The sequence below is a fragment of the Arachis hypogaea genome, chromosome 5, assembly GCF_003086295.3.
Source record: "Arachis hypogaea cultivar Tifrunner chromosome 5, arahy.Tifrunner.gnm2.J5K5, whole genome shotgun sequence".
In the NCBI taxonomy this organism is placed as follows: Eukaryota; Viridiplantae; Streptophyta; class Magnoliopsida; order Fabales; family Fabaceae; genus Arachis; species Arachis hypogaea.
The window spans coordinates 114,061,118-114,075,658 of NC_092040.1; the positions used below are offsets into that span (position 1 = coordinate 114,061,118).

Genomic DNA, 14,541 nt, shown 5'->3' on the forward strand with positions numbered 1-14,541 from the left:
AACTTTCGCACAATTTAACCACGGAAAAGCAAAACGTTGCAAGTGATTACGACGATCATGGAAATTTGCCACTGTTTCTTGTTCGTGAGTATTTTTCCGTGGTAAACTACCGTGTTTCTGGTAGTGCGGGAATAAGAATGAATAATGTCCATATAATAATAATAATAATTTTGTTTTAAAAAATCTACCTATTGACTCGCGTTATTAAGGGGTCTTTCCTACATAATTGATAGATATTTTTTGGAGAAAGCACTAAGGACTAACCATTCCAAGTCTTTGAACTAGATTCCACTTTCTAATTTTGAGGTGATTTATGATTTCTATCAAATTAACAAAAAAAATTATGTGTATTCATTTTTTATTTGTTTTATGTATAGATGTACCTACACAAAGAGAAAGTGCGGGAACTGAAAAATAAAATAGTAAAAAAGAGAAAATGATTAAGAGCGATAATAAAACAAAAAAAGAAAAAACTGTAGAAGAATTATTTGAGATAATATTGACAAATAATTTGGAGAAAACATGGAAAATCGATACATAAATTAAATGAATCACACATATTATAAAGCCATCTTATCGTCATTATATAAAGTCTAAAGTCCAAGTCATCCTTCAAAAAAAGTTTACATTTTCTTAGATCGTGATGTTACCTACAGATGAAGATAAGTAGTAATTCTTAATTGACGTTTTCTTATAGTAGTAATAATATAAAAGATCATAAGAATCAATGTTATATATTTTGACAATATTTAATTAAATATCAATGTATCATTTTTTTTAAAATTGAGTGGATAGATTAATATACGCGTGCTTATTAATTCTAATTTTTAAGTTTTGTTATAGTTAATTTAAAGTAAGAGAAATGTTAGGTGATAATTAGCATTCTCTCCTCTTTTTTTTTTTTTTTTTTTTGTTTGCCTTACATTTAAATCAACAGTTCAACACTACTCAATCTTTTATTTTATTTTTTTTTCCATATTCATCCTCTAATATTTCCTAAAAATAATTAATGTATAATGATATAATCAACATAGTATTAGTTAAGATTGACAGATTTTTAGTATAAACTCAAAATCAATGCTCATGGGTTCAAATCACGGAAGAAGAAAAAACAATTCTACGAGAAAACATCAAATTAAAGAAACCAAAATATGAGTGGAAATTTGAAAAGACTCATAAAATTAAATGCCTCAATTTTCTTTAAAAAAACATATGGATTTTGTATATGCACGTATTAGGAATATATATCAATAATATTTAGAAGACAATAAAAAATCAATCCAAATAATTCAAATTTGTTTTAGATATATTAATAAAAATTAAATAAGCCAAATAAAAATAGAACTATTTTAGGAATAAAATTTACAACTATCTAATAGTGGTTGATTTAATTTCCGTTGATCACATATTTTGAATCTTACTTTTCTAAAATGGCTTGAACATGTGAATTTTATTTATCTTACTAAATTATATTATTTTATCCTAGTTCTAGAAAACCTATTCATTTTTTTTTAAATTTGTTCCTTGTTTTTACCCAAAATATCATTTTTATTTTTATTAAATATATCAACTTACTTAATTTCTCAATCAATAATTAAAAAATGAAGTAATTAAAAGTGAAAGAAATTTTTGGGCCAGTAATTTTTAATATTTGTAATTAATATAAATACTAAATTATTTTTAACAAATAAATTTTATTAATTATGTGTACAAACTCTGAATAACATGTGTGTAAACTGTATTAATTTATGTATGTAAAATTTTAGTAAATATAGATACAAATTATATATTTTTATTTGTAAAACGTCTATAAGTATACATTATTGTTGATTAAATACAAGCAAAACATAATAATATTTATTTAGCATATGTAAGATTTTCGACACATCCACGTTATTATTAAAGAAGTAGAAGATGCAAACAGATATTTTGGATACATAGACGTTATTCCACTATATATATGATTATATGGGCCTTGGAGTTTTCAAAGAGAGCAAGTATAGAGAACACTACACAAAACTTTCTATATTTGTGGCTTGTATTAACTCATATTCTTATTTGAGCTAGTGATCATCTTCTCTTTGTAGAAATACATATATATACTTGGAAGAAACTACAAACGATGAGCAATTACTTTCAGAAATGGGATTATGCATTATTAGTGGTGCTTATTATGTTGTATGATGCAGGATTAATCCATGGGGAAGTTACATGCTTAGAGAATGAGAGGCAAGCACTCCTCAGCTTCAAACAAGGCATAGATGATCCTTGGGACATGCTGTCAACATGGAGGGACGATGATTGTTGCAAATGGCAGGGAATTACATGCAGCAACCAAACTGGTCATGTACTCCGCCTTCATCTCCGTGGATCATATTCACATTATTTATTTGGTCAAGCCAATATCTCCACCTTGATTGACTTGCAAAATCTTCAACATTTAGATCTCAGTTACAATCATTTTTTTAACAGTTATATCTCAGAACACATTGGCTTGTTTTCCAAGTTAAAATATCTTAATCTCTCAGATGTTGGTTTTGCTGGGAGTATTCCTTATCAATTAGGGAATTTGTCTCAACTGCTGTATTTGGATCTGAGCTACAATTATCTTGATGGAGTTATCCCATATCAACTCAAACACTTGGGACAACTACAATATCTCTGTCTTCAATGGAATAGTGATCTTTCAGGAGCAATCCCTTTTCAAAGTGGTGATCTTCCATTGCTGCAAACTCTCAAGCTCCATGGTGACTTTGTTCTCGAAAGTAAAGGTGCAGAATGGGTGTCTAATCTCTCCTTTTTAAATACTCTTGACTTCACGTCAATGAGTCTTGGCAACTCTCACCAGTGGCTTCAAATGATTGGTAAGCATATTCCAAACTTAACAGAGCTGAGGTTGTCGGATTGTAGTCTTTCTGATAATGATGTTCAACTTTTGTTTCATATTCATTCTAATTATTCTTCCACTACTTCCCTTACAATCCTTGATTTCTCTTATAATTTATTGACCTCATCCACATTTCAGTTGTTGTCCAACTTCAGCTCTAACGTTCGGGAGCTTTATCTTTCATCTAATAATATTGTTTTGTCACAATCTCATTACCCAAACTTTCCTTCTCTAGTGAGCCTTGACCTTTCTTTTAATAATCTCACTTCATTAGTGTTTCAAGGAAATTTCAACTTCGGCTCCAACCTTGAAATGCTTCGTTTGTCAAATTGCAGTCTTACGGATACAAGTTTTCTCGTGTCAGCTACTTCCATTGTGAATTCTTCATCTTCTCTTGTTAGCCTTCATCTCTCCTTTAACCTGTTGACACCATCAAACATATTTCACTGGATCTTCAACTTCACAGCCAATCTTCACACCCTTTATCTTGGTTACAACTTGTTAGAAGGTCCTGTTCCACTAGGTTTTGACAAAGCAATGAAATCTCTTGAAGATCTCTCTCTCTCTCATAACAATCTGCAAGGAGAGATTCCACATTTCTTTGGAAACATTTGCACACTACAATCACTAGACTTGTCATATAACAACTTGAGTGGGGACTTTTCAAGATTCATTCAAAATTCATCATGGTGCAACAGACACATATTTCAGGAGCTATATTTGTCTTACAATCAAATCACTGGCGTGATACCTAAAAGCATCCGAGTGTTATCTGAGTTGGAATATCTGTCCCTAGAAGGGAATTCTTTGAAGGGTGAAGTTACTGAATCACATCTCACAAGCTTTTCCAAATTAAAATACTTGTCTTTGTCTCACAACTCAATATCTCTAAAGTTTGTCCCCAGATGGATTCCTCCTTTTCAGTTAATATATTTGACGCTAGCATCTTGCAAGTTGGGTCCTAACTTTCCAAGTTGGCTACACACTCAAAATCACTTAGATTATCTGGATATTTCTGATGCGGGGATTCATGGCACTGTACCAGAGTGGGTTTGGTATAAGTTCCAAGTTGTAGGATACCATTTGAATATGTCCCACAACAATTTTATAGGTGCTATTCCAAGTTTACCACCAAGGTTATCCGTCCCCGGAGCATATATAGATTTGAGTTCAAATCAATTTGAGGGTACAATTCCATCGTTTTTGCAGCATGCATGGTGGTTGATTCTCTCTGAAAATAAATTTTCAGATGTGTCATCACTGTTGTGTGACAACAGCACTACTGCTACAAGCTCGCTCCTCAGTCTAGATTTAACAAACAATCAAATAAATGGACAACTTCCAGATTGTTGGGGTTCTGTAAACACATTATTGTTTCTTGATCTAAGCAATAATAATTTGTCAGGGAAGATCCCACCATCCATGGGCTCCCTTAACAAATTAAAAGCTTTGGTCTTAAGAAACAATAGCTTGATGGGAGAACTGCCTTCTAGTCTGAAGAATTGCACCAATTTATTTGTGTTGGATGTGGCAAAAAATTTGTTGTCTGGGCCAATTCCCTTTTGGATTGGTGACAACCTTCAACAATTGATTCTCTTGAGCATGTCAGAAAATCACTTCTCTGGAAATCTTTCTATGCATCTCTGTCACTTAGAGTACATACAAGTGCTGGATCTTTCCAGAAACAAACTATCAGATGGAATTCCAACCTGCATCAAGAATTTCACTGCAATATCCAAAAGGAGGATTAACATAACTGAAGTCAGTAGTTTTACTTACTTATACGGATATGTTAGTACTCTTGGTCAGTACATTGTTAACATAACTTTAATGTGGAAAGGTGTGGAAAACTGGTTCAAGGATCCAGAGTTTAGTCTTAAGGCCATTGATCTCTCTGGTAATTATTTAACCGGTGAAATTCCAAAAGAGATTGGATATTTGGTCGGATTAAATGAACTGAATTTATCAAGAAACAATCTAAAAGGAGAGATTCCTTCAGAAATTGGAAATCTAACTTCTCTGGATTCCCTTGACCTATCAAGAAATGATTTGTGTGGTAGGATTCCTTCAAGTCTGTCCCAAATTGATGGGATTGGTGTGTTAGACTTGTCATACAACAATCTTTCTGGAAGAATCCCATCAGGGGGACACATGGATACCTTTGGAGCCTCTTTCTTTGAAGGAAATCCTAATCTTTGTGGTGAGCAACTCAACAAAACTTGTCCAGAAGACATGACACCAACAAAGCCACAAGAACCAACAACACATGATGATGCAGATGACAATTCAGATTTTTATGAAGCATTATACATGAGCTTGGGTTTTGGATTTTTCATTGGCTTTTGGGGCCTTTTAGGCCCATTATTGTTTTGGAGGTCTTGGAGAATTGCTTATCTCAGATTCTTGAACCAAGTAGCAGACTACATATATTTAATGGTGGCATTGAATATGCGTAGGTTCCACAATTGACTTCAAGATTGGCAGGTACCTTCTCACAATAGCTTCTCTCTCAAATTTTTAGTTTCTTTTTCTTTACTTAATTACTTCTTCCTCATATATGCCAATATTTTTAATGATTTTATGCACTTTTAAGTGGTGTATTTAAAGATTTTTTTTTTCAGATTCCTGATAACATCTCTAGACTAAATAATTTAAAAATAATTTAAAAATAATTATTTATATGAAATATAAATTCAGTCATTCTAATATGTCTATGTTTATAGCAGTCACTGTAACTATAGAATTTTAAAAAATGTTATTAAAAATATTATCAAAATATAAAAAAATTTGTATCCTTAATTTTAACAATACTCGCATAGCCACGTTAGTTACTATAAACATAGACATACTAGAATTCCCCGTATAAATTATGGCGCTATGGTATTTTCATTGCGGGTTAAGAAAATTAATTGCATTTCGGTGCAGATGCGCTCCTCACTTCTAATCTGGGATGGATGCTAGTAGCAAGATGCATGCAGTGTGTTGGAGTTGTTGAATTATATATTCAATAAGATTTTGAGTTTGTAAAATCTATTACTTTTTGTCGTCAAACTTAGTTTGTGGTATTTTATATTTCTAGTAATCAGAATAATGTAATGTAATGTAATGCAGTGATGTAAGTACCTCTTCATCGTTGTAAGTTGTTTTTAGAATAATCTATTACTCTTCAAATATCTTTATAAATATACATGATAGATGAGGTTGTAATAACTCAATTTGAATTTATTTGCGTGCTGTATGTACTTCACTTCAAATTCGGCTGCTTCTTTACTATTTTAAGTTCTTAGCTTTCTGTTTGCCTTCAATAATAGCTTCATGATCGATGGGGACCCCTTAGTGTAGTGTCACTAGTGTGTGTTATAAGAAAATACGTTAAAAGCTACAAAATATATTTCTAACTTAGTAGTTCTTCCAAAAACATGAATATAATGCGTCCTATTCATCCCACTATACACATTCAAAATTTCAAATTGTGAAACCTCTTTATTGACACGCTAACAAACCATGAAAGATATAATAGCTATGTAAGGATAGTGATGATGAACTAGTCATTCTTGTTTGAAAGCTCTTGTTGGGTTGTTTGGATTCGTCCCACCAGCTAGTTTGGGCTCTTTCCTTGGAGATATGCAATCTGCAACATAATATGTCAAGCCCAATACAAAATCCAAGATTGGAATTATTTAAACTAAATGTGCCTCTGGCCCTCTGCCAATAAGGCTTAGCTCACACGACATTCTGTTCTCCCTATTTCAAAAGTCTCAAACTCAACTCCTACCGAAATATATGAGGAGTGTGTGAGTGTGTGTACTTGTATCTAGTATTGGGGGTTGTCCAATCTATCTGACAAAAAAAAAAAACTAAATGTGCCTCTTAATCCGCCTTTTTCTTTTTGGGAAACGATAGGTAAACAATGACTATCTTGAACAACATAAAATCATGAACAACAACCAATCAAATTAAAATATACTACTCTTTTTTAACACTATTAATTCACATTATTTACATATTGTTTAAAATGTTGTTGGTTATCTATACTTTTTTTTTTTTTCTATAATAATAGCAAATATAGAATAGTCAAGAGTAAATACTTTTGTTCTCAGGTCTTAAGAATAACAATTTTTTAAAAAATAAAGAAAATTTATTCACCAAATCCCTAACAATGTTGTTGATAGATATAATCTAATGGTAACTCTTACAAAATTAACAAGAAGCATGCTAACAAAAGCAACATTACCTTGGGAGTAAGGATGTTTGCGAGGCATTCCCTTGGTGAGCGAGAAAATAAAGGAGGTGTTGAGCACTTGAAGACCGTCGTCCTCTAAGTAAGGCATCGTATCGTAGACTTGATTCACGAGTACACGCACAGATAAGAACCTTTGCTCCTCCCCTTCTACCAACCCTAATTCAACTACTAAAATGGAAAGGGATGGAATGCCTTCTGCGAGACCACCCATGATAATGCATACTTTGCTGTTGCCAAGGTCAACAGCGTTCATTTCTATGGACGAACTATCAAAGTAGGATGGCTGAATCGCCTTACACAACTCATCAAGGAATTGATGGCCACGAACGCAATAATCTTCATTATCCACCAGCAAAGCGTGTATGTCATATTTCACACCATCTTCGCAGGGAAGCCCCCTCAAGTCCCATGTCAGCACCACCCTGCAATTGTCTACATCCCCAAGGGACGACACCAGCACAAGGGGTCGGTGAAACTGACGATCAGAAGAAGAAAATGCGCGCTCCGTTTTTTCCCACCTGAGAGTTCGGGGATCGTAGGCACGGTGAATGGGTGGTGCGGACGAGCAATGAAAGAAGAGCTTATCATTCAGCACGAAACCGGAAGGCAAAGAACGACAAAGATCAGGGAGCACGGTTGGAGGAATAGACAAGGAATCCCATTTCCCGGAACGGGAACTTAAAACCCATAACCCCGTCTCCAGTCCTCCCGGTGTCTCACGATAACCCACCAAGTAAACGTCATCTTGAATGTTTGCAATGTAACCGGGGCGGCCGGTCGGTAGCGGAGGGATTGCGCCCAGCACTGCTGCCTCAGAAATGTCCAAAGTGTCGCCGCCGACATAGGAGATTTGGTAGATCTTGGTGCCAGAATCGGTTGGATCACCGAGTAAGAAAAGTTTCGAGTGGAAGATAAAGGGATACAACATGGTGGGCTCTGGAAGCTCCAAATGGAAATCAAAGGGAGCCGGCTCAAGATGGGATTTCCAATCCCTAACCTCATTCTTCCCCAATTTTTCTAACTTCTCAATGCGGATGCCAAAGATTTTGTCGTCTGTCACCATCCACAGGCATGCTCCTGTTTCCGCCGACTCCATCATCAACAATATGAACTGAACACAGAAGAAAGGATTTATTTGTTTGTTAGAAGATTGGATTTCCTCACGGATTTCTTTTATTTAAATTAATTGGCCACATCTCGATTTTTGAAAACTGAACGCATAGATTTCAATTGTCTAATATATTTACATATTTTTTTAACTAAATAATTAGTTATTAGAATAATCAAATATGTCATAGTAAAATAATCAAATTTGTTTATAAATTATAATAGTATAATAAAACTTTTTGAAATGTCAAATACATAATTTTTATACATTATAATCGATTAGTGTTTAGTTTTGAAATGTGAAATACATAATTGAAAAAATTGATAAAATAATAAAATAAAGAGTTAATCACTCTTAAATTAAAAGAGTAGAACACATATTTTATAAAAGTTATAAAATTAATAATGATTAACATTTTACTTTATCACTTTATCAACTTTCTTACTTTAGATGATTCTAATTTTATTTTTTTATACACGTAATATGAATATTTCTAATCACATAGATTTATATATATATAGGTATTGCATAAAATTAAAGTTTATCTCATCCATAATTATAACAAAAATAAATAAAGATGGTCACAGCTTTACATGAGTGGTTGATTTAATCTAGGAATAAAATTTACTACTAGCTAGTAGTAGTTGGTTTTAACTTCAGTCTCTCACATATTTTAAATCTTAATTTTTTCAAAATGGCTTGAATGTGTGTATTTTATTTATTGTACTAAATGATATTATTTTATCCTAGTTTGCTCAAGAAAGTCTTTTTTTTTTTGGTTTCAATAAGCGAAAGAGTATTAAGTATTAACACAATAAAAGTGATATTAAAGAACTAGAATACGTACACTTTATTCAACTATATAAATGAATATTGGGCTTAGAGTTTTCCAAGAGAGCAAGCTTAGAGAACATTACATAAAATTCTCTATCATCTTCTCAATTACGTTCTGAAATGTGTGTATGCATTAGTGCTACTTTCCTTCTCTAGTGATCCTTGACCTTTCCTATACCAATCTCACTTCATCAATATTTCAAGCCAATTTTAACTTTGGCTCCAACCTTGAAGAGCTTGATTTGTCAAATTCCAGTCTTATGGATACAAGTTTTCTGGTGTCATCTACTTCCATTGTGAATTCTTCATCTTCTCTTGTTGTTCTTCGTCTCTCCGCTAACCTATTCACATCATCAAACATATTCCACTGGATTTTCAACTTCACAACCAATCTTCACACCCTTGATCTTGGTGGCAACTTGTTAGAAGGCCCTGTTCCAATAGGTTTTGACAAAGCAATGAACTCTCTTGAATATCTCGATCTCTCTTCTAACAAGCTGCAAGGAGATATTCCAGCTTTGTTTGGAAATATTTGCACGTTGCAGATACTATAATCGTCATCTAACAACTTCAGTGGGGACTTTTCAAGCTTCTTTCAAAATTCTTCATGGTGCAACAGACACATATTTGGTGTGCTATCCTTGTCTGACAATCGAATCACTGGTGTGATACCTAAAACCATTGAATTGTTATCTAACTTGGAGTATCTGAACCTATGGAATAATTGTTTGAAGGGTGAAATCACTGAATCATATCTCATGAGCTTTTCTAAATTAAAATACTTGTCCTTGTCACACAACTTATTCTCTCTAAATTTTGTCCCCAACTGGATTCCTCCTTTCCAAATAGTAGTTTTGGAACTAGTATCTTGCAGGCTGGGTCCTAGCTTTCCAAGTTGGCTACACACTCAAAATTACATAGATTATCTGGATATTTCTGATGCGGGGATTCATGGCTCTGTACCTGAGTGGTTTTGGTATAAGTTGCAACTTTTTAGATATTATTTGAATATGTCCCACAACAATTTTGTAGTTGTTATTCCAACTTTACCAGTAAGGTTACCATATCCCGGAGCATATGTAGATTTGAGTTCAAATCGATTTGAGGGTTCAATTCCTTTGTTTTTGCTGCATGCTTCGTGGTTGATTCTTTCTGGAAATAAATTTTCAGATATGTCATCACTATTATGTGACAACAGCACTACTGCTACAAGCTCACTCATCAATCTAGTTTTAGCAGACAATCAAATAAATGGACAACTTCCAGATTGTTGGGAATCTGTAAACACATTATTGTTTCTTGATCTAAGCAATAATAATTTGTCAGGGAAGATCCCACCATCCATGGGCTCCCTTAACAAATTGAAAGCTTTGGTCTTAAGAAACAATAGTTTGATGAGAGAACTACCTTCTAGTTTGAAGAATTGCACCAATTTGTTAGTGTTGGATGTGGCTAAAAATTTGTTGTCTGGGCCAATTCCCTCTTGGATTGGTGACAGCTTCCAACAATTGATTCTCTTGAGCATGTCAGAAAATTACTTTTCTGGAAATCTTTCTATGCATCTCTGTTATTTAAAGCACATACAAGTGCTAGATCTTTCAAGGAATAACCTATCAAATGGAATTCCAACATGCATCAAGAATTTCACTTCAATATCCAAAAGGAGCATTAACATAACTGAAACTGGGAGTTGCACAGATGTGAATACTATTTGTGATTATTACAAAACTACCTTTTATCTTGATCGGTACATAGTTAACAAAACTTTAATGTGGAAAGGTGTGGAAAACTGGTTCAAGGATCCAGAGTTTAGTCTTAAGGTCATTGATCTCTCAGGTAATCATTTAACCGGTGAAATTCCAAAAGAGATTGGATACTTGGTTGGATTAAATGAACTAAATTTATCAAGAAACAATCTAAAAGGAGAGATTCCTTCAGAAATTGGAAATCTAACTTCTCTGGAATCCCTTGACCTATCAAGAAATGATTTGTGTGGTAAAATTCCTTCAAGTCTGTCCCAAATTGATGGGATTGGTGCGCTAGACTTGTCATACAACAATCTTTCTGGAAGAATTCCATCAGGGAGACACATGGATACCTTTGGAGCCTCTTTCTTTGAAGGAAATCCTAATCTGTGTGGTGAGCAACTCAACAAAACTTGTCCAGAAGACATGACAGTAACAAAGCCACAAGAACCAACAACACATGATGATGCAGATGACAATTCAGATTTTTATGAAGCATTATACATGAGCTTGGGTTTTGGATTTTTCACTGGCTTTTGTGGCCTTTTAGGGCCATTACTGTTTTGGAGGCCTTGGAGAATTGATTATCTCAGATTCTTGAACAAATGGGCAGACTACATATATGTAATGGTGGCATTGAAGATGTGTATGTTGACTAGGTTCCACAAGTGACTTCAAGATTGGCAGATACTCGGATTATAGCTTCTATCTCAAATTCTTAGTTTCTTTTCTTTACTTATCGTTAATTGCTACCTCCTCATATATGCCAATAGTTTTAATGATTTTGTGCACTTTTAAATGGTTAAATTATAGTGCTAAGGTACTTTTTACTGGGGGTTAAAAAAAAAGAATATATATATATATATAATGGGAAATACTTGACTAAAATAATTATATGAATAGAAAAGCATATATATTTTGTGTTTGTTATTTAAATTTACTATCCAAATTTTTCTACCTTAAACTTTCACATTTTTTCCTATTTTTTTAAAAGGATGAGAGTTTAAGATACAAAAGTTTGGATAGCGAAAAAAAAAACCCTTCATATTTATTAAGGCATTTATGGTTCTACATATTTTGTAGAATATCCACACACATGATACATCTATTTGGTTGCATTTTGGTGCAGATGCGCTCCGCACTTCTAATCTGGGATGGACTCATTGGGGGTGGTTGCTGCTAGGGCCAAGATACATGCAGTGTGTTGGAGTTGTTGGATTATATATTCAATAAAATTTTTAGTTTGTATAATCTATCACTTTTTGTGATCAAACTTAGTCTGTGGTATTTTGTATCTCTACTTATCAGAATAATGTAATGGAGTGATGTACCTCTTCATATATCTTTGTAAGTTGTTTTCAGAATAATCTATTCCTCTTCAAATATCTTTATAAATATACTTGATCAAGAGTATTACCATACTAGAACTTTATTAAAATTGATTGATAGATGATTCTCTAATAACTCAATTTGAATTTATCACTCTCCGCATTTTTTTTCTTAGCTTCTAGTTCCCGCATTGTACTTAAATTCCAAGTTTGGCTTCTGTTATCTTCTTCACTTATAAGCTGCTGACTAAGCTAACAGAGTAACCAACTCTCTAACATCATAACAAACTTTTACATGGGTTCTTAACAGCTTAACTAACACCTCAACTAACTACACTCTCTAATATCCCTTTCAGCCACTTTTAACAAGCTCCAATTCTGAAGTCTTATCTTTTCAGCACCAGAATCAGCTACTAACAAGGTTGCTCACTCCTCTGAATTAACCAAACCGCAATTGTGAAAGAGGAACATGATCTTGAACGACAACAGAACAAAACCATTCATAGATCCTATTACACCAAGCATAAGTTGAGTTGGAAAGTGAAAACTATGCCGAAAATTGGCAAGATCATTTCAAATTGAAAGTATTACAACAAATTTCTTGCATATAGCTTAGTGAGGTATCATGAGTTCATGATAAAAACATGCTTGAAGCACCATATCAACTATGCTAGCATTTAGCCACAGGATAACTAACTTCCTAATGTATTTAACTGAAGCAACTACTTATGTCAATTGCACAGATATCAAACAAAACAGGGGTAACCAATATCTTAACAAGCAAAACTAAGCAAGAGAGAACCAAAGAGAATCCGAAATACCGGCAATGCGGCAATAAACTCATGAGCCTCAGCTAGGAGAAGCAGGCACTTCACTCAACTCCTTTTGCCTCAGATATTGTTGCAGTATAGTGAGCCTAGCAGTTTCAAATGCAAAGTAACCCAATGCCGAAAAGCAAGCACTATGAAGAACTCTAGGCCCCATTCCACGGGTAAGTCCAACCCACCCTTCCTCCTTTAATATCTGCTTTACCGTCGCCGAAACCCCGCCGTACACAACAGCCGCAGCCTTGTTCACAGCATCTCCATGTACCTGAGTCATCAGCCTTGTCTTCACCACATCCAAAGGAGTGGTTATAGAAGCCGAAATTGCGCCGGCAAGTGCGCCACAAAGAACACTCTGAACAGGTTCCAAGTGAGACTTCTTAGTAGTGTTCAAAACCGCAGCTTTCAAGTACTCAAATGATGAATAACTCAAAACCCCAGCAGGTAAATTCCTCAGCAATGTAGCAGAGTAGCCAGCATATAACCCTAAAAACCCATCTTTTTCTAAAATCTTCACCAAAACCTGCCAAGATCTTCCCTTTGCACCAGCTTGCATTCTCTGAGTAATCAATTCCTTAGGTACCATTATAGCAGAAGACATAATATTCCCCATTGCACCAGCACTCGGTGGAATCAACACAGAAGGGAACCCTTCAATTTTGGATAGAAATGACTTACCGAACTCGCAGGTTCCGAAATACACTGCAGAAGAAGCGGTGGATCCAACAATAACCGCAGATACGCCACTGTAGAATCCGAGAATGCCATTTTGCTGGAAGGTCTTCACGACCGCGTCAAGGGCATTCTTGTAAATTTGGGATGCTCCTTTGGTCTGCATCTTGGTCTTGATTGTGTCGAGAGGGTGGAGGCAGACGTAGGTGAAGGCGCCGGCGATTCCACCACCGGCTGCGCCGATTAGTGCACGCTCGACGACGGTGAGGTTTTTGAGCAAAGTTTGGGGCTTTGGGGCGGGCTTTGAAGTGGGCCGGATCCATTGGGGGCTGTGAGCGGTGGGGTATGTGGCGGTGGCAGTGGCGGTGGTAGAAGCGAAAGGAGGGTTTGTAGCGGTGGCGGCGAAGTGATTTAGGATGGAGGGGAAATCAGTGGGATGGCGGTGGGGATTGGGATTGGGAGAAGGAAGGCCAAGAGAGGATGAGATCCTGGCCTCCATTGAAGAGAATCTGGTGTGAGCTTCCGCCACTCTTGCCTTGCGCGTTAGACTCAGTGATAGCGGGGCTAAAAAATAAACGCGCAAAACCAGATAGAAACATAATCTTCTTTCGAGTAATTTTATTTTACAATTTACATCAAAATAAAAGATAAAAATTTAGGTGAAGTTGGTATTTGAGAATTATTAGATGAAAAACAGTCAAATTATCTAACAGTTTTTAGATATCAATTTTAATTTTGACCAAATTAAAATTATCGATAAATACTTTTTTTTTATCGAAGATAGGAAGACTCAAATCCGTAATCTCTTAAGTGAGTATAAAAAAACTATATCATGTAAGATATAATTCGTTGACATCCATAAACACTTAACATAGCTATCTTAAAATATAAAATATATAT

The 14,541-nt window shown here is 34.7% G+C and overlaps 4 protein-coding genes across 4 annotated transcripts; 2 read left to right on the forward strand and 2 right to left on the reverse strand.

Annotated features, from left to right (window-relative positions):
- The first annotated feature begins 1,863 nt into the window (after positions 1–1,863).
- LOC112802953 (receptor-like protein EIX2) lies at positions 1,864–6,141 on the forward strand. Its single transcript, XM_025846393.2, has 2 exons — positions 1,864–5,371; positions 5,813–6,141. Exon 1 carries the CDS (start codon positions 2,123–2,125, stop codon positions 5,354–5,356), a length of 3,234 nt encoding a protein of 1,077 aa, XP_025702178.2. The 5' UTR covers positions 1,864–2,122; the 3' UTR covers positions 5,357–5,371; positions 5,813–6,141.
- Positions 6,142–6,226: 85 nt separating this feature from the next.
- Positions 6,227–8,403, reverse strand: LOC112802954 (uncharacterized). The gene is made up of 2 exons (XM_025846395.3): positions 7,122–8,403; positions 6,227–6,518 (listed from the first exon to the last, which is right to left on the reverse strand). Exons 1-2 carry the CDS (start codon positions 8,227–8,229, stop codon positions 6,436–6,438), a joined length of 1,191 nt encoding a protein of 396 aa, XP_025702180.1. The 5' UTR covers positions 8,230–8,403; the 3' UTR covers positions 6,227–6,435.
- Positions 8,404–10,841: 2,438 nt separating this feature from the next.
- On the forward strand, positions 10,842–11,489 carry LOC112802956 (receptor-like protein EIX2). Its single transcript, XM_025846397.2, has one exon. It carries the CDS (start codon positions 10,842–10,844, stop codon positions 11,487–11,489), a length of 648 nt encoding a protein of 215 aa, XP_025702182.1.
- A 1,184-nt stretch (positions 11,490–12,673) lies between these two features.
- On the reverse strand, positions 12,674–14,255 carry LOC112802955 (protein MITOFERRINLIKE 1, chloroplastic). Its single transcript, XM_025846396.2, has one exon. The coding sequence runs from the start codon at positions 14,138–14,140 to the stop codon at positions 12,995–12,997; it is 1,146 nt and encodes a 381-aa protein (XP_025702181.1). The 5' UTR covers positions 14,141–14,255; the 3' UTR covers positions 12,674–12,994.
- Positions 14,256–14,541: the final 286 nt, after the last annotated feature.